The sequence below is a fragment of the Leptonychotes weddellii genome, chromosome 10 (assembly GCF_054177405.1).
Source record: "Leptonychotes weddellii isolate Sample4059 chromosome 10, ASM5417740v2, whole genome shotgun sequence".
Taxonomy (NCBI): domain Eukaryota; kingdom Metazoa; phylum Chordata; class Mammalia; order Carnivora; family Phocidae; genus Leptonychotes; species Leptonychotes weddellii.
In genome coordinates, this window is record NC_138378.1 from 94,209,821 (window position 1) to 94,230,595 (window position 20,775).

Below are 20,775 nucleotides of genomic sequence, written 5' to 3' on the forward strand. Positions count from 1 at the left end.
ATTCTTTCTTCTACTAATCTCAAGCAAGGGTTAGAACTAGGTGAGATTATCAAGTGTTCATTAGACTTTCCCAGGTAATGGGACTTTTTGTTTTGTTCTTAAATTTCCAGCCAACAAAAATTTATATGTTATTCAAAATAGTAAAGATTATTTAAATTTTATTATATTTTTACAGAATTAGATGCTATTCAAAATGTAAATTGGGACATCTACCTTATTAATAATGGGGATGCCTGGGTGGCTCAGGCGGTTAAGCGTCTGCCTTTGGCTCAGGTCATGATCTCAGGGTCCTGGGATCGAGTCCCACATCCGGCTCCCAGCTCAGTGGGGAATCTGCTTCTACCTCTGCCTCTCCTCCTCCCCCTGCTTGTGCTCTCTTGCTCACTCACTCTCTCTCTGACAAATAAATAAAATCTTTAAAAAAAAAGAAAATTGGGACATCTACCTTATTAATATCTAATTTACATGATGGGTGGCAAGTAAAATAAGTAAAAAATGAAAAGTATATTCAGAAAATGTGGAAGTTAAGATTATGTGTACTACCTTCTGATAATCTAATTTCTGAGGAATGTAAACATGAGAAAAAAATTTAGATTTAGTAATCAAACACTATATTTAATTTTGTTAGGATAATATTCATTTTGTTGATTTGTTTAGCCTTTTCTCTGATCTTAGAACTAGATGTTCCTAACCTTTTGGGTCTCCTTTAAAATTTCAGTGAAAGCTAAGATCATCTCCCTTAAAAGCAAATAGATCTACACATGCAAAATTGTATATGTAACTATGAGGAGAGAAATGAAAGTTATAGAATATCATTTGTAGAAGGTTCTTGTAGACAATTTAATGTATTTCTTCTTGGATCTGGCAACTTTCTAGTCATGTAATATGTTTAGAGAATTCAATTTTCTGATTAAGATGCTGCTTAATTTATGTCATTTTATCATAACAGAAAACAATTTTCAAAGAACAGAATATAATAACTTTACCATTTACTTTTTAGTGAAAAGCCTTTTGGAAACTTATAATTTCTTGGAAACAATGTTAGCAACCCTAAATTTTATTTAATATGCAAAAATAATTCTACGTACTTCAATTTTCTCTTATTTAGGTTGTAAATATTTGAACTTAATGTAACCAGATTCTCTGGTTTCTGTACTTCAGAATTGCCACTGCCCTCAGAGAGTGTTGATATTATTATTTCTGACATTCCATTTGGGAAAAAGTTTAAGTTAGGGAAGGACATCAAAAACATTCTACAGGAAATGGAGAGGTAAGTTGCTGAGTTTATTTTTATAATTTTTGAGTTAGGGGGCATTTAACCAAAATATATCCTAGTTCTTCAGTTAAGATTTGATTGCATCTTATTAATTCCCCCCAAAGCTTTTGTAGTTTAATTTTCTAAGGTTTCAAATCAGAAGCTTAATATCATCTTACACTATTAACAAGTTTTATTCTGAAAAAAATACTAATTTGTCATTATTGCCTGAAATTTGAGCATCTGAAACAGTGACGTGTATTTTACTCACTGAGGTAAGTAATTTACGTATTTACTTCTAAGCCTCACAAAAACCCTGCCTCCTGTGTGTTAATCCCCCACACTTTACAGATGAGAAACTGGGACCCAGAAAGATGAACTTTCTCAAGATCCCAGCTACTAAACCATACAACAGTTCACATAAGGAACATTCAGTAACATAGAGAGGTTACAACACTGCTGATCGTAGAATGAAGATGCAGAAGTGTTTATTCATGTCATGGTTTCTAAGGTTGGCCTCAGGGAATCTAATTCAGTGAAAGTATTTCTTTGAGGAGTTCAAACAGTGAGGCCTGTTTTCTGATCATTGAAGTGGAGAAAGGAGAGAACCTAGAACACATGGAGGAATAAAAAGATATGACTGAGAGGTCAGTTCATGAAATTGTCTCAGTTGGACATCTGATAGAGCAAGACAACATAGATGTTCGAGAGCCTGTATATAAATAATGTCACCAATAGAAAAAATGAGCCATGGGTTTTGGGTGGAGAAAATTCAGTGTCAAGGCTGACATTCCATAAGAAAAATTAAAGCTTAACATGAAGTCTAAGTCCAACTAAGAGCCATCTCAGCTCCATTGTGTGAATTGGGTGCTCCACACTTCTGTTTGGATTATCTTATTTCTAAGCAACCTCCTCTGCTGCACAGTTACCTAACCCTTGACATATTACGTGAGGTCTCTCTTCCTGGGCAACACCTATAATTCAGACATTTCCTCAGCTCCTGTCCATGTTCCCCTCAAGCAGATTTTGCAACCCTGACTTCATATTAAAACCATTTCACGAGCTTTTGAAAAACTCTGACACTCATTCTCCACCCCTCCCCACTGAGGCTCCAGTTTAACTGGTCTGGAGTAGAATGTGAGTGTATTTCTTAACCACTCCCGGGCTGAGTCTGTTGTGCAGCCAGAGTTAATAACCACAGCCTTTGTGCCTAACTAGGTAATGCACCAGCCATACTCTGAAGCCAGCTCATGGTGAAATACTAATATGTGTGAGCAATGACTTACATTTAGCCTGGAACTTTCCAGAAAGTATTCAAGATTTCCCCCCTAATCTGAAGGCCTCAGTAGGATCCGTGTACGTATTTGGACAGAAGGAACTTCTATGACCATGCCTCCCTGACACCTGCTCACAGCCTTTGTAGTTTGATTTTTTACTTTTTACATAGTTTGAGGTTTTATATAGGCAGTGTAGCATAATACAGTGTAGTTTGGAGACAAACTTGTCTTGATTCACTGACTGTTTAGATGAGGGAAAGCTACTTGAGCTCCTGACATCTTTGTCGGGTGTGGGGGAAATTCCCTGTAACTCCTGGCCTTCAAGCTGTCGCCTGTTTCCCTACCTAGACAGCCAAACTTATTGAAAGAATAGTCTACACTTGACATCTCTGCTTCCTCACCTTCCAGTCCCCCTTCAGCTCTGGCAGACCAGCATTTGCTCCTGCCCTCAACCAAGATTGCTGTGCCCAGGTTCACTAATGACTTCTCGTAATCCTAGCCACTTGTTAGTCCTGCCGCATTAGACACTGTTGAGACCATTCCCTTCTGGAAAGTGTGCACCTTTGGCTTCCATGCCATCACTGTTGTCCAGACTTTCTCGTAGGATTATGGACCCTTCCTGCTCTCTCCTCCCTTAAACGTGAAGTCTCTGTTCCTTGGCCCTTTTTCTCTTCTCACTTGGTACTGCCACCGCCAGCCCCCCCCACCCCCCCCATGATCCATGATGTCCTCCATCATCATGGCTTTATCTGCTGTGTACTACTGAAAATCTCTACCTCGAGCCCTGGTCTTCTCCTTGCCTCCAGGCTTTATATCCAACTGTGAATTGGAATTCACCCCACCCTGTTCCTTCGGTCCCTCTGCACATTCCAACAGGTTCTTTCCCTCCCTCCTCCTCCCACCCCCTCTCATTCACCCTCCTGCTGAGTTTCTTTCAGTGCCTCCCCCTCCTGGAGTCTTCCTGTCTGCTGCTTTTCTGCCTCCAGCTGCCTGCCTTGCTCCAGTCCCTCTCTGTCACTTGGCCTGCCTCGCTCCTGCTTGTCCTTAACGCACAGCGCAGGTTTGGGACCCACCTAATGCGCTCCTGGGGCACCTCGGACTTGCCTGGAGCATTTGCCACCCTCCTTAACTCTCTACTGGCCTCTCTCCCACTGTCAGTAATCTGTTTAGCAACTCCCCGGACTGTGGTGTTGGTCACTTTCTCCACATAGACGTGCTCTGCAAATTTGCTCAAGTGATTGCATCTCAGGGTCTTCCCTGTTGTCCTTCCCTTGTGCATGTCCTCACTCTTTCTGGTGATTTTCTTCTGCCAACAGCCTACTACCTCTAATATATGCTGATTCTTTAGGATTCTTTCATTTGCCTTTTCCTTTGTACTTATTAGAATGTGACTATGAATTACTTTGAGGCTTGCCTTTTAAGTAGAGTAAAAATAGATAATTAAAGCAGATTTGTGCTAGTGATTCTGTAATTACTATAATGAATATGCATTATGGAAGATACTACCTAATTATCAAAATCCTTGTGTTTAAATAGATAAAATTAAATTTCAAATTAAAAACACCAAATATTTAAAATAAAGTGGGATTGTTTGTTGTCTAAAAAGAAAGAAATACTCATTCCAATTACCATTTTTTGTCAAGAGTGCTCCACGTTGGTGGAACCATTGTGTTGTTGCTCAGCAAAGATCACCACAAGCGCCTCCAAGATTGTGAACAGAGCGGTATCCCTTTGAATTCCAAGGGCAGCCACACAGATGAACCTGGAATCGAGAAGTGCTTGAATCCTGGAGAGAAGACTGACCTATCAGACACAGTGTCATCTTCATCCGAAGCCATTAGCCAGGGGGGCTTAGACAAAATGCCACCATTTGGCTCTTTAGTGCCGATGGAATGCTACCAAGTTAGCCTTGGAAGGACAGATGCGTTCATATACAAATACAGGAAGTCGCACTCTTTGGGACTCTAGCAGGCTTGCGGGTGTAAGCCAGGGTCAAGTCGTCCCAGGGCAGCTGCACAGCAGGGAAGGCGGTTGTCTTGGGACCCTGATAGGGCCCCAGAGTCCCAAGGAAACAGACTCCCCTGAGGACAGAAGGCGTGGCAGCTGGACGCAGGTTCTGAGTAGAGTTCAGCTTTATACCCTAAAGAGCTAAAAGTTGCCGACCAAGACCAGTGAATGAACATTTATACCAAAGGACCCTTAAACTTCGTATTCTGTCGGAAGGTGAAAAGTTCTGCCCTGCCTGCACTGTTTCTGAGCAGAAGCTGCAACTTGGAACAGAGGTTTTCAGGGGTTCACATAAAGTATATGGCAGTCATCACAAGGTTAGTGATGTTTTCACGGTCAGATTTTTCTAACTGTAGAAACTTTTATGTGTTACTTCTTTTAAGATTAAACTTGATTTTTTAAACGTGTAATTTTCTTCTCCATTGGAATAAAAATAATTTTTATTTGCAATACCTTTTATGTGTCCCAAGTTATATAAAACATTAATGGGAATAATAACAATGTGAATCCAGCCAGTATCCCCCAACATGATGGAAAATACAGTTTGCTCTTTTTTATAAAAGCATTAATAGGTCAAGCCTCATTAAGAATGGGAGATTGGAGCAAATATTCAAAGGACATGGAACAGTGTTCCAGGCACATGGAATAGCCAGTTGCAAAGGCCGTAAGGCAAGAGCATGCCTGCTGTATCTGAGGATCAGCAGAGAGGAAATCGGGCTGGAGCAGAGTGAGTGAGGGGGGAGGACAGCTTGAAGAGCAAGTCAGTGGCAGGTGTGGCAGTGGCAGGTTAGACCAAACAGGGCCTTAAAGATCACTAGGAGACTGGCTCTGACTTAAAACTACCAGACAGGTTTGAACAAGTAGAAATCTAACATACATTTTACAGAACCACTGTGATGACCGTAGTGTGGGGAGGCAAAGGTGGAAGTAGACCAGTTGGAAGCTTTTTGCAATAATCCAGGCAAGAGAAAATGGTAGGCTGCCCCAGGGCGGTAGCAGCAGAGGTGGTAAGAGGCAGCTGGATTCTGAAATATACTTCATTTCTTAAACCAGGAGGATCTGCAGATGTGTTTGACGTGTGGTGTGATAGGTGGAGACGAGGCAGGAGAGACTCTAGGATACTTGGCCAATTCCCCTGAGTAGGGTGCTTCCATCAATTGATAGGGGAAAAACTGTGGAGGGGGTGGGTTGGGTGTGAGATGGCAGAAGCTCATTTTTAGACTTGCTGACTTTGAGATGTGCATTATACATCCCAGTGGGGGTGTTGAGTAGGCAACTGAATACGTGAGTCTGAAGTTTAAGACAAAGTTCTGCCCTGGAGATATAAATTTGGGGATTTTCAGCATATTGGTGCCATGAAACTGGATGGGATCACCAAAGGACTAAATGGAGGAGAAGGAGGAAGAGGAACAGGGCTGAGGTCCGGGTTCCTCCACACTAAGAAGTCAGGAGAAGGGAAGGAATCTGCAAGGGAGCAGGAGAAAAGCAAGTGGTTGCCTGGAAGGCAAATGAGCAGAGGCTCTGGACTAGACATTGACCCTTGGATTTAGCAATGAGGTCATGAGTGACCTTGACCATGGGAGTTCTGGTGGCGTGGGGAAGGAGCAAAGCCACACTGGATTGGAATTAAGAGAAAATACGGGAAAAGCTGGAGGTAATGAATACAAACGACTCCTGATGAGAGCGAAGAATGGAGTTAGTAGTTTGGTGAGGGATATGGAATCAAGAGAATGATATATTTTTTTAAGGTGGGAGAAGTAGCATGTTTTTCATATTGAAGAGAATGCTCCGGGAAAGGCGAAAAACTCATGAGGTAGGAAAAGGATAATTGCTGGAGCAGTGTCCTTGAAAAGGGGGCTGGAATACATTCCACACGTGGGGGAATTAGCGTTCGATCAGAGCATGAATAATTTCTCCATGGTTACGAGTGGGAAGGCGGCATACAGGCATTTCTGCAGTAACATGATAAATGTGCTCCTGAAAATGTTTCATTCTCAAATTCATGCACTAAAAATAACAGAATTTACGGAAGGAATACCGACCAGACCATCCCAAACCTATCCAACTTTGGAAATTGCCTACTAACAAAACACCGATTAACATAGTCTGGAAAGAACAGGTTAACATTCCTAATCAATAAATACAGTCGAACCTTTGAACAACCCAGGGGTAAAGGGGCCCTGACCCCCACACAGTCGAAAACCCACGTATAACTTCAGAGTCCCCAACAACTTAACTCCTAACAGGCTGACAGTCTCCTTGGTTTCAGCTCAGGTCATGATCTCAGGGTTGTGGGATGGAGCCCGGATTCGAGCTCCACTCTGAACGCAGAGTCGGCTTGAGATTCTCTCCCTCTCCCCCTGCCCTCCCCACCCCATCTGTGCACGGTACATAAATAAATCTTAAAAAAAAAAAAAAAAATGGGCGCCTGGGTGGCTCAGTCATTAAGCGTCTGCCTTCGGTTCAGGTCATGATCCTAGAGTCCTGGGATCAAGCCCCGCATCGGGCTCCCTGCTCCGCAAAAAGCCTGCTTCTCCCTCTCCCACTCCCCCTGCTTGTGTTCCCTCTCTCGCTGTGTCTCTCTCTGTCAAATAAATAATCTTTAAAAAAAAAAGTGAAAGTGGACCCCCACAGTTCAAACCCAGGTTATTCAAGGGTCAACTATATATCAGTAAATAAAGGATTTCACCTTTCCAAGAAAAGGGCAAAGGCAGCTTGAGAGAATTTGGCTGCTATGTACACAATCAGGACTTCCAAGACAGAACCTGTGGCCCAAAGGAATCAAGAAGATGCAGTGAAGAAGGCCTCATGCAAACTACCTTACTCTTTCTGCAGATTACTCCTTGAGCTCATTCCATTAGTGTCTTCACATTCAGCTGCTCTTATCTGGTGGCACAAAATATTAACGTGCTGGGGGGAAAAGTTACTTATGAACCGACCCAATTTCCACATTAGAGTGACATCATCCCCGACCTAGCAATAATATTTGAGTGAGTGCCTATTACAGAAACACGCATTGTAGAACAGACTGTAAGTGGGAACAGATGCTGGAGGGTGGGCGGATGTGGTGGTGGTAGACTGTGCAAGTTCTCTTCTGACTGCTTCAGTTTTCTCAGTGACAAATTATGTGGTAATTTCCCCAGATCCTGACTCTAGGCCTGGAACGGTGCCCTCAGCAAACGCAGAATCCCCACAATGGCTACCAAACCACGGAGTAAGGGTGTCTGTTATTGGAGGACCAAGATCCCATCTTCCCCAGGCTCCCCCCACATCCATCCTACCAAAATGGCCAAACAAGAGCAATAATTCCTTTGTAGGAACTGCAACTACTAGTGCTATTAAGAAAAAGGCACAGATGCTTGATGGAATTCCTTGGCATCAGAAGGCAATCTATGTCACCTTTGGGTTTGTTGCTCTGACTCATTTACTTTTAATGGAGGCTTACGCAAGGGAGGATTCTCCAGCTGTCCAGGCCCACTGTGAGCAACTCTGCATTTTTGCCCTTATGACCCAGGGGATCTCATGGTGCTCAGAATGTCTGTGAGCAATCTGGATGCTGTGTGGAGCCTGCAGCAAGTCCTAATAGGGGAAGTATAGCTGTAGCCTCTTTGCTTTTGGAGCAAAGCCAAGCTCTCCTGTGCAAGTAATTATTCTCCTCTGAGAAAGAACTCTTGGCTGGCAGCTGAGGGCTTGACCACAGGACACCAGGTGACTATGTGACCTAACCTGCCCATCTTGAACTGAGAGTGATTTGATCCACCAGGCCAAAGGTCAATGAGCCCAGGCCAACAGCACATTCTCATCAGGTGGAAGCGGTGTATATCAGCACTGAGCTCCACAGCTGATGGCCCTCATGAGCTACAGGAGCAGTCAGCACCTTATCCTGCAAAGTGCCTCCCGCCCGCCACACTCCTACCCTCCCCCGAGACCATGGCCCCATGGGGGATTTCCCGATGAGCAGCTCACCAAAGAGGAAAAAAGTCCAATCTGGCTTACAGATGGTTCTGCAAGTTTTGCTGGCACCTGCTGGAGTTTAACTGCTGGGGCTTTTCAGCCCCACTGGGGCCAAGGGACAATGAGGAAAGGAAATTTCCCAGGGAGCAGAACTTGGAGTAGTCCACATGGTCCACTTCGCCTGGAAGGAGAGACAGCCTGAGAGGTAGATGCTCACCATGTCATGGCAGGCTACCAGTTTGAAAGGGTGGCCAGTGACATGAAAGAAGGTCAGGGGAAGAGGATTGGGGTGGACATCTCAGAACAGGGCCTAGTAAGGGAGAGTATTTGTGTCCCACCAGAATGGTCAAGAGTAGTAACCCTTGTTCTAAGGTTCTAAGTACGCAGGTGGAAGTTTGCCTGCCCTGTGCCTTCCCTTTCCCTAGCCACCCTTGCTCAGTGGCCTCATGGACAAAGTGGCTGTGGTTTCAGGAAGGGAGATAATGTACTGGCCCAGAAGGACGTGTCACCAAGTGCCGCTGCCACCACTGATTAACTTTCAGCAGCAGTGACCACCCCTGAGACTTGTTATGATACACATTCGGAAGGAAAAGTATAGTGGGGATCCGTTCCCTTGTGGAGAGGGTGATGACTGGGCTTCTCTGGAATAACTATTCATTCTAGATTTGGATCCTCCAGGCCAGCAGCACCTTTCATGGACTTACCAAACTACCTTATCTGTGGTCGTTTATTTCATGCAACAGTGCTTCCCACCAGAGCTCAGTTACAGTGATGGAAGTGAGACCATAGGCCTATGCTCATGGGCTTTCTCACCATGTACGCCACCCCCTGAACAAGAGGCCTTGTGCTAGCAGTGAGAATTCCCGGAGAGGCTGAGATGCCTCCCTGCAGGACGCTGTGTGCGCTGTGATCCAGTGACCAACAGATGGCGCTCTTTCTCCCAAAATCAGAATAAAGAGACCAATGGGTGAGAATGGGAGGGGTACTCGCTACCGTAGTACCTCTAATTAAGCAGGCAACCAAAATGGAACCCACTTTCTGGAAGGGTGGCAGAATAAGCGTCGGGTCTCAAGGGTCAGCAGGGACAGAGGGCAGCATTCAGGGTCCACCGTCAGGGGAGCAAGCTGCGCTGTGGGTGTCCAGCAGAGGCTGCCGGGGGTCCTTGTGGCAACAATCCCGTCATAGAGTTTGCGTGGTGTTCCCGGTTATATGGCCAACCAGACAGATTTTCTGGCCCTCTTGAGCACCTTCATGGATTTTAAAATGAACTCCTTTTCTTCTAACCGACCCGAAGTGGACTGCTGATCGCACGTGGGAACCCGCACACCTAAGTTTCTAAGCACACTCATGTGCGGGTACTGTCTGTGTCAATCTCACTGGAGGGTTTCCGTGTGGTTTGCATTTTCCCTTTCGCCATATTTTCCAGGTCTCAATTTTCATGGTTTGGTCTCAACAATTTTGAACAATACGGTATTTTTTACTCTGTGCTGAAGCCTTGCTTTCATCTTTCAGAGAGAAAAATCACATGTGGGGGTGGACATCTTTGTGTGTGTCACCAAGATGCAGCAAATGACAGATAGAAAAATGTGTTTCTTCAGTGACTTGAATGACAGCGGCAGAGATCATCAGATGCAGTGGTTCTAATTATCTTAGTGTATTTCACAAGAATTAAATCATGGTTTCGGGTTCTGCTAAAGCATCTTTTTTTTTTTTTTAAGATTTTATTTATTTATTTGACAGAGAGAGCAAGAGAGCACAAGCTGGGGGAACAGTAGGAGGGAGAGGGAGAAGCAGGCTCCCCGCCAAGCAGGGAGCCGGATGCGGGGCTCGATCCCAGGACCCTGGGATCATGACCTGAGGCAAAGGCAGACACTTAACCATCTGAGCCACCCAGGCGCTCCAAAGCATCTTTAATATCAAATGCATAAGGCAATAAAGCTTTTTGAGGATTTTCCAAACTTTGAAGTTATCTTCTAGTTGGAGTATTTTATAGTATTTTCCCCCCTTTGGTACAGGGCGTGGCACATAAGAACAATTACTATTTCTTGAACTAATCTGCACTGGCTCCTGCTAGAGAGGAGCAAATAAATGCTTGTGATCTGAGGACAGTGAATCAAAGGGACACTCAGAAAGCCATGCAAGAGACGGACAGCTGTCAGGGGGGACACCTACTTCCTCTATGACCTAGAAAGCTAAGTCTCATCGGGGATTCAAAATGTATTAAGCCACTTTAGTTGGTATGGTTAGGGAAGACCTCTCTGAGGAGGTGGTATTTCAGTTGGGGTCCAAAAGATGAGCATAAACAGGCTATTGGGGCACCTGCGTGGCTCAGTCAGTTAAGCATCTGCCTTCAGCTCAGGTCATGATCCCAGGGTCCTGGGATCGAGCCCTGCATCGGGCTCCCTGCTCCGCGGGAAGCCTGCTTCTCCCTCTTCCTGCCGCTCCCCCTGCTTGTGCGTGCTCTCTCTCTGACAAATAAATAAATAAAATCTTTAAAAATATATATAAATTTTCAAGAGGAACCACTCACTTGGATATAAGGTAAATATGATTGTTCAAAGAGCTATGCAGGAAAGCCTTTGGACTAAAATTAGATGAGATGGAAAGTCTTCACAGAGAAATCCTGGTCATTAAGAAATCTCAAGTGAGTCTTTTTATGCATGTTACACCAACACTATATCCTATAGTGTATGTAGTGTAGCTTTTTCTATTTTCCTATTCTTTCACTCACTCATTTGCTCCTTCATTCACTGAGCTATCAAGCATTGACTGAGTACTTTGTGTCAGGCTCCGGGGATGCTCCTTGGTAGACTGGCCTTGCCCGAAATGCTGCCTTGACAGGTCTCAGGAAAGAGAGGCTGGGGGGGGGGGGGCAGCCAGAAGTCTGAGTGTAGGAGAGAGAGGATTATCCCTGACCTCTGGAAATGGAGGGATGAAACCACTCCCTGAAAAAGCTCGACCCAGAAAGATGAAGGAAGTCCAGGAAAATGTTTGAGTGACAAGCAATGGATTTGTTGGGAGTTTAAAGAAACAACTGAAAACATGCCTAGGTACAAGAGCTCAGCTTTCTTTGTCTTTCAGTTAAATTCCATGAATTTATCATGTTCAAAAGAATCAGCAGATTTGAAGTATAATTTTGCCATCTGAATGCCATAATCATTTAATATTGTCAGTTCCATCAAGTTCCTTCAGCAAGTAACTGCTTTCTCGGGGGTGTAACAAAGGAGAGCAATTACTCCAGGTCCCCCCCCCCCACCATCCCCCTCTCTCTTACTCATTATTTCTACCACTTCATGGTCACACTTCCGACGCCCTTTTGTGACTCTGCCCCGGACACCTGGACATCTCCACACTCTTAGAGATTGAGTTCATCTTGGAAGAGTGGGCATATTAACCATGTATTCTGCCTGTATGCCCCAAATGCCCAGTACCAGCCTCTTGATATTGACATGGAAACCAAGGAAAATAAATTCACTGAGCCAGAAGTTTTTTGTTTTTATTTTTGTGTAACTCAGATTATACAACTCTCCTGCTCAAAAGCCTCCAATGACGTTTCATTTGACCTGGCGTCCCGATCTGCCTTCTAACCTCATCTCTAACGCTCTCTTGCATTCTGCCCTCCTTGCTGACCCTGCAATATGCAAAGCTTTGTCCCATTTCAGGCCTTTACACTTCCTGTCCCCTCTTCGGGGACACTTCCTCCCACACCTGCATTGTTCAGGATCTCCGCTCCAATGTCCCCTTATCAGGGAGGCCAACCCTGGCCTCCCTAGCTCAATGAACCACCACCTCACCCTACACACTCTTCTCACCGGCTCGATTTCTCTTCATAGCACCTTCCTCCAGCACAAGAGACATGTTTGTTTATTGTCTGTCTCTCCAGCTCCTGAAGGGAGTGGCTTTGTTGATTTGCTCACTGATGATCCCCTGCACCGAAGTCAGTCTCTGGCACACACTAGTCACTCAATATAGATCTGATAAACAAATAACCACACGCAGGTTACTTTTCATGGTCATCTGCCAACCAAGTGAATAAAGCCATAAAGTTCCCAGTTGCTAGACCCGAGCTCCCCTTTGCTTCAACCAAATCCACACATTCCAATATCACAAAGAAAAAAAGAAAAAATGTTGACTGTTATTCCCTGAAGGAAGATTTTTTTTTTTCCTTTTTTCCTTTGTGACATTGGGATGTATGGAATCATGCAACGCAGAACCAGCTGCTCAGTCGTTCCTAGGTAAAAGCTTGACATTTTCTGTGACACCCTTCTTGATTATGTAGGCATATCACAGACCCACAGGCTGATTGCTTTAAAAATAATGAAATTACACTAACTTCCATCTTAACCCATTGCTTTCTTCACTCATCTGGCTCCCTGCAGTAACTGGTATTTTTGACAAGGCTGAGAGAAGAGGGCGTCCACATGTCTGCTTGGCGTGGCTCCACGTGGTTCTCGCGGCTCTGCCCTTCAACCCACCTCACTCCACCTCCCACATTCTTTCCTACTTTGCTCCCATTCTCTTGAAAACCATTCTCTACTCCTGTGAACACTCTTTAAATTGTTACTTTATTTGGAAAACCCTTTGTTTAAGAACCCGGCTCATCCTTTGACTCAATACTGCATTAATCACTCGTGTTATCTCCCACAGATTACCTTTCACAGTTGGTTTAATTTCAATTCCCAAGTCCATTTTATTTGAGAAACATGTTGGCATGATAGCGATTTACTGTATCACCACAGAGGCGTATAAAGCAGAGAGGCTAGTGCCCCATCGACGTGTTTGCAGGAATACACATACTTATACAGATATGTGGACCTCAAAACCCACAGAGCTTACTTGCTGCGGACTTAGACACCTTGCCAGAGACTGGCCGAGAGATGCTAGGTTTCCTCTACTGTCGACAGGGATGAGAGCCAGAGCCTCCACATACCTCCCGAGGCTGTCTTGACATTTTATTGTGAAGTCACTGCACAGGGACCAACCTCTCAAAGAGAAACGGGACATGACGTGCCCTCCTTGACGTGTACTAAGAAGCTGGCAAGATATCCTTATATTGACTCGGCGTCAGATAGCTTCATTTCATTGTTTGTGTCATTTACACGCTGTGCTTTTAAAATCAGTTCACATTACAAAAGATGAGTTCACATTCAACTCGGAAAAGAATATAAAAGTTTGCGGAGGTGTTCAAAGTATTTCATGGGCTTGTTACGCATGCGGCATGGCCTGCAGGAAAACCCATCAGCTCCCGCGTGTCTCCGGAGGCCCGGGAGAGATGATTGACTTTCAGGAGCACACAGCTACATAGTCACGAAACAAGGACTAAAAGTCCTGGGTCTCGGAGTTTCTAGCCTGTCTCTAACCACAAGACTATCTAGCCTGCTTTTTGGAGTAATTGCTCTTGCTTTCTGAATAATTTTTAAAAAGCCACCAGGGATGCTTTCCCAGGACAAAGTAAGGAGGATCTACCCACTTAAATATTAATCTTTGAGCAGACCCATTGACATGGGAATTTCTCAGAATGTTCTGGGGAGGCAGTGCCAGGAAGGTAACTAAAATTGCTGTCATACCTTTAGGCTCCTGCAGAGGACAGGAGCTCCTGAAGGTCAATCAGTAAGGAGAGGTTCTGTGCTTATAAAAATAGGTCTGGCATTCTTTACAGAATTACAAAGGGCAGTATGTGCTCGGGTTTAGAAATGCAGCTCCTTGATTAAAAACTGCAGAGCAGGGGCGCCTGGCTGGCTCAGTCGGAAAAGCATGTGACTCTTGATCTCAGGGTTGTAAGTTCAAGCCCCGTGTTGGATGTAGAGATTTCTAAAAAATAAATAAACTTTAAAAACTGCAGAGCAGTAACTTCCAAGGGGAACCACGAAAACCATGGGGGAATGTTAATCTATCTACATGTATAAAATCTGGGGAGGGCGGGAGCTCAAATATGGTTAGAGAGGCAGGACTGGTGTTTGTGCTGGGTCTCCGGTAGGATATGGATGCTGTGTGGGAAAGTAGAAAGAATCACGACTTTGGAGTGAGGAGGCCAGAATCCAAACCTTGGCTCTGCCACTTAGTATCTTAGGGGAAGGTTATTTAATCTCTATGAGCCTTAGTTTCTTCATCCATAACATAGAGGCAATGAAAACAAGACAGAGGGGCACCTGGGTGGCTCAGTCGTTAGGCGTCTGCCTTCGGCTCAGGTCATGATCCCAGGGTCCTGGGATCGAGCCCCGCATCGGGCTCCCTGCTCCGCGGGAGGCCTGCTTCTCCCTCTCCCACTCTCCCTGCTTGTGTTCCCTCTCTCGCTGTGTCTCTCTCTGTCAAATAAATTAAAAAAAAAAAAAGAAAAGAAAAGAAAACAAGACAGAGTTCATGAAGAGCATGGCCCGGCACTGAGGAAATGGTGTCAGTCCTACACGTAGCAACTCATCAATGCCCAAGTGACAGGACTGGAGAGGATTCTGAAAGTCAGAGCTTTCTTTTCCACTTCTTATTTATATCTAACATTTACAAGGATGTAGGAACCCTTGGAACCGACAGGAATGGGACTCCAGCATCATCCTTTGGGAATCAAGTGCTTGAAAGAGAGAGGTGGTTTTTTGAGCACCAGCGGAGTCCAGAAGTAATACAAGCTTTGGTAGGAATGAGCAAACCTCAATGATCTCTGCAGTTTTCTGGGGCTTTTTGTGCTCTTATGCTTAACAGTGTCAACCGGTGTGATGAGATGGGGTGTGTTTGTCATGTGGGGTATGAGCTTGAAGCCCACTGAAGCCACTGCTGAGTGAAGTTCAGTTCAGGCAAGTTTCTAAAGGATTTATGTGCTCATCACAGCCAACTTGACTGACAGGCAAAGCCATGAGGCTAAAAATAAAAGGTATTGTATGATTCAAGAACTAAACACCCTGATCTTGACATCTGGCTGTGATTGTGAGGTGCCTATTGTGTTCTGGGAAGGTAGTCGAAGGAGTCCCAGACGCTTCTCGTCCAGATCTAGCGAGTCCTCCATGAACCTGTTCTAGCAAGGCTTCCGTGTCCTTTCCAGAATTCCCAGAGAACGTCACTCCACATCTATGCCAATATTGAGGGAATTTACCTCTAAGGTCCTGTGTAGACGGAGGACATGTCCTAAGAGCCTGAGGCTACAGTTCATCCATCCTCACAACCCACACTCAAGGCAGTGGCATCATCAAAGTCTTGGTCATCCAAAATGAGCAGATCATGGGGCAGTGGTCTGTGCAACTTGTGAATGTTGGCAATGCTAGCCTTAAGACATGATAGGAAGCATGGCCATACCTGATGGTATGATGTGAGCTGAGGAGGCCAGTGGGTGACATCTGTCTTTCCCACTAACTCACAGTCACTACATGCATTCCCCTTGTGGCTGAACCGAAATCTTCGCGTCACCACTAACTGATAAAATCCACACTCAAACTGAATAGTGCATCTGGCATAGACAGCTTCTGGAGAACAATTAGAAATTAAAGAGGTTGAAGCTGGCAGTTGGATCAGGGAGGAGGTGCATTGGGGACCATATTCTTACCTATAGCTTTTCAGTCCTGGGCTCTACTCAGTTAAGGATAACCACCATCCTATGTGACACTGGGTTTACCATGACACTTAGTATCTCTCCCCCCTTTCAAATCCTTACCCCCTTTTGTTTTGGTTGGGTTTTTGTTTTTTTTTTTTAAAGATTTTATTTATTTATTTGACAGAGAGAGACACAGTGAGAGCAGGATCACAAGCAGGGGGAGGGGGAGAGGGAGAAACAGGCTTCCCACGGAGCAGGGAGCCCGATGCGGGGCTCGATCCCAGGATCCTGGGATCATGACCTGAGCCGAAGGCAGACGCTTAACGACTGAGCCACCCAGGCGCCCCTTGGTTGGGTTTTTTTAAAAAAGATTTTATTTATTTATTTGAGAGAGAGAGAGAGAGAAGGCACAAACAGGAGGAGTGGGAGAGGGAGAAGCAGGCTCCCCGCTGAGCATGGAGGCCAATGCGGGGCTCGATCCCAGGACCCTGCGATCATGACCTGAGCCGAAGGCAGACACTCAACCGACTGAGCCATCCAGGCATCCCCCTTATCCTCTTTTGATACAAGAATCATTATTTCCTTAGTAAATAACCTAACTCTAAAAACTGCTTAGTTGTCATCCTTGATAATGTCCCTTTCTTCCCCCTCTCCATCCCCTTTACCAGCAGGTCTTGTCAACTCCATCTCTGAAATATATCCACCCTCTCGTCTCCATCTTCACGGCCACCTTCTTGGTCCAGGCCACCATCGTGTCTCCTGGACTCCTGCCACACTCTTCTCCTCAACTGGCTTCTCCACCTCCACTGGCTTCTTCCAACCCATCTTCCATCCAGCAGCAACACTGACATTTTAAAACGACAATCAGATCACATCACTGTGCTTCCTTAAACACTCTCACTGCTTTCCACAGCCGAAGTAAAACCCAGCCTCCTTAGGGCAGCCGACACAGCTCTGCCCTATCTCTACGAACTCACCAGCTCCACAGCCCCCTTGTTCTCGCCTTTCCAGCCCCGGGGTCTTCTCTCAGTTCCCGTCTGTGGAGAGGTCCAAGCACAGCCCAAGAGAGCAGAGAGCGGGCAGTATTTTACCATACATGCTGGTGGGGAGGAAAAATAGGGAATAAGAACAGAAAAGTATCTTATAGCCAACCAATTTATTTTCCTTTTATGGAAGCTACAAGAAGATATATGCTAATAGGTTTTAGAATAAGTAGAAATTTTGCTTTGAAGGTTGGCAAAATATAGGTTATATATGGGCGGGGAATATATTGATAGCCAAGTTCCCAGTGTGGTTACCCTGAGCATCTGCAAGCATTTGTGTTTGTCCTGCAGCAAGGACAAATTTCCTCTCCTTCCAATCTAAGGACAAGGTCCTGGAGAAACTCAAATAATACAATTTAAAAAGGGCTCCTGGTCAGTATAGCTACTTGCATTCAAAGGAAGTCATGTTTGAAGCATTCCTTTCAGAATTCCAATTAGAGATTTAAAACATACCCGCACATAAATGAGAAAGCTTTAAATGGAGGTGTAGAACCATATTGAGGTTACTAACTTAATACTGTTTGAGCCATTAAATAAATGTTCCATAGTACTTAGTTCATAACACATTTCAAGTTGTGTCTGGGCTAGTTTGGGTTAATAGTCCCTTTAATTATTCTAATGAGGCTTACTTGCTTGCCAAGCTATATTCTCATTCCATTTAGCCTATTACACTACGGTATATTTTTTGATGGGCTCTCTACAATTGGTGCTAAGGGAGTCACTTCTGTCTGGGGAAGATGAAAGTTTATCTTTGTGATCTGAATTCATGCATTTATTCCGCAAAGATTTATGAGCACCTACTGTGTTCCTAGGCTGAGCGCTAGAGACAAAACACACACAGGACACAGTTTATACCCAGGTAGGGGTGAACAAGTGATTACCATGCAGAATGTAACTGGCAGTGGGCAGGCTTCAGAGGTGTTGTATGGAAGCCGAGACCCAAGGAAAAGTCAGCTTGAGCCAGGCAGAGTGGGAGTGGGAGTCCCCAGAAGGGGAAGCAGCCTGAGCAAAGATGGACATGTTAGCATCCCAGATGCACCCACCTTCACTGGGTAGTTCATCCTGACCTTGTAGCCTTCTGAGTCTCTAGGATCCTAGGTTCCTCTTCATCTTAGCTCACGTAACCTTAAAAGTCCAAGAGCCTGGGTTCCTTAACTCAGGTAATTGCAGTCTACCTGTGCAGTCCACCTTTGTTGTTCTCAGTTTAAATTTCAAATGGGAAATCTTTGCGAGGCCACACCCCCCCAAGTTAAATGTACTTTTTATGTAACTGAGGATAGATTCAAATAAGAATGATATGAAGTGAAATGTACAGCCGATGAAAGTATAATTCAAAAGAAACTTATTTTAATAACTGTATTGAATTACTTTAATCCTGGGCTTATGAAATCATTTGGGGCTTGAAAGGGTAACTTTGATTTTTACTTGTACTTTACTGCATTTTACTAGAATTTTACTTGCACTTTACTGCATTTTACTACCTGGGTATAAATTGTGTCTTGTTTGTGTTTTGTTTCCCGAAACTTTGTTCTCCTTCACTGATGTTTCCTAAGGGCCTAGCATTGTGCTTGGCACCTAGTAGGCACTCAATAAATATTTGTTGAAAGGTATAGTGACTTTTATGGAGAAATTACATTCTGTGTAAGTTTCCTACATCATGGACTCTTGACTATCAAGGGTCCATAGTACTCCAATGAAAGAGGGCTTGGGGTTCCCTCAGAGTGGCCTGCAATAGTTCTAACATTGCAAACAAACCAAGGATGACATTGTTACAAAGGAGGGGCCTGTGGGGCTTATGATGATCTCATTAAGGTTTTGGATACAGCTCTCTTTTTTGGTATATATTGTCTATATATGGCAGATGGACATGACTCTTAGTCTACAATCCCAAGTGTTCTGTAAATCCACTTCCTAGCCCTATCTTGCAGGAGTTGGGGGAAACTGGCCCTCATTCATTATTGGGGACATTGACACACAGATTTGCCAATATCCCTGAGCCTTCCAAGGGTCAGACTGGATAACACTGAGAAGTCCATTGTTTCAAGGGCCTCAGTTTCCCTGGACGCCCCACACAGCTGTCCTCTCTGTGGTCCTGATACCTTTAGGGAGTGTGCTGCCCAGCTAATCACCTGGTTGCTATAATTTTCTCTTTCAATCTCTGGGATGCCCTTTGAGTACTTTTAGCCCACAACCTCAGTCCTCAGCCTATCCTCCCTTCTGGATCCACTGCATTCCTCACTTCAATGAGCTCAACCACCTCTGCTTTCTGCCCTGCAGAAAAATACCCAAGGCAAAGAAATACAGTCTGGTCATGGCATGCAGGTAAAAGTGGGACAGAGAGAACTTAAGAAGAACAAACAGATTGTCTCAATAAATTATTCTGCTCCATGCCGTACTGAGCGGCCATTTCCATCATCCTTCATTCATAAGCCAATGAAGAAAACACCCCTTAGAGAAACCCAAGGACTAGGGACCCAATGCCTGACTTTGGCAACGTTTGTTCACACTTCCATGACAGTAAATAGAAAGCAAGGAAGGTGGGGCATATCACTCCTTGCTCTGAGCTCACTTCGGCTGGAAGGCAAGGAGGCTCTGTTTTTGCCAGCACTCAATTGAATGTAACTGAACTCCCCTGGCTTCTGGGCATCTTTCTGGTGTGTGAACCCTTCAACCTTCTGTCACTCTGAGGCTTTCTTCCATTCTCACCTCAAATCCCTAGGAAGCTTCTCAGAAACTTCAAAAGTCACTTACTCAGACACTGCTTTGGTGGTTGGAATATAAATGTTGAAGAGTCTTGACATCCTCTATGGGGATCTTTAAAGAAGACTTCAAAGAAACAGCTCTCCTGCTTTGAGAATTTCCCACATAAGTAATAAATGAAAATAATTCCCCTTTCTATATGTCTCTGATCTCATCCTGAGCTATGGGTCTATTAAACAGGCCCAAGAGATTGCCGGGTAATCTCTCCACAGCTCTTGGGAGCTTGTGTGGTCACCGGAATCACTGAACTGCTCTGAAAAGTCTCACGTGACAATATGTGGACACGGTCATTTGCAAGTCAGGCTTTATGTGTGGGAGAGGGGCACGGGAAGGGGTGGGTGATCCTTTCACAAGTACCAAGTCAGTTTTTATAATAAAGGAGAGGGGTGCCTGGGTGGCTCAGTCGTTAAGCGTCTGCCTTCGGCTCACGTCATGATCCCGGGTCCTGGAATCGAGCCCTGCATCAGGGTCCCTGCTCCACGGGAAGCCTGCTTCTCCCTCTCCCACGCCCCCTGCTTGTGTTCCCTCTCTCGCTGTATGTCTCTGTCAAGTGAATAAATGGAATCTTTAAAAAAAAAAAAAAAGATTATAATAAAGGAGAAATGGATCTTTCACGAAATTAAAATCTGCAACAACGTCTTACTTCTGGATGTGGCATCTCCCCTTATTCTACAGAGCATCTTTAGCACGCCCTGTGTGTAGGGAACAGGATAATGTTGGAGTTAAAAGGAGAAACTTGGAAGTTAGCTGGTGCCAACCCTTCTATCTAAAGATAAGGAAACACAATGGAAGGATTTTAACCTTTGTCCTATACCCGGACATAGGAAAAAGGACTGAGAGAAAATGAAGCAAACGTTCTGAGCCTGATCCTCGGCTTCCTTATCATAAAAAATGGAATCATTGTACCTGTCTCATAGAGCTTGTGAGAAGGTTAAATGAAATCATGCCTGGAAAAAAACCATA

The 20,775-nt window shown here is 44.7% G+C and overlaps 1 protein-coding gene across 4 annotated transcripts in view; it reads left to right on the plus strand.

Annotated features, from left to right (window-relative positions):
* The window catches only part of THUMPD2 (THUMP domain 2 tRNA and snRNA guanosine methyltransferase), a 37,857-nt gene extending 32,908 nt beyond the window's left edge, over positions 1–4,949 (plus strand). For 3 of the 4 annotated variants that reach the window (XM_006728035.3, XM_031036782.2, XM_081796875.1), the window contains 2 exons: positions 1,162–1,270; positions 4,176–4,949. In XM_006728035.3, the coding sequence (XP_006728098.1) occupies positions 1,162–1,270; positions 4,176–4,500 (434 nt within the window). In that variant the 3' untranslated portion in view covers positions 4,501–4,949. The remainder of the gene's footprint in view (positions 1–1,161; positions 1,271–4,175) is intronic. The other variant, XM_031036786.2, reaches the window with a different exon arrangement.
* The last annotated feature ends 15,826 nt before the right edge of the window (positions 4,950–20,775 follow it).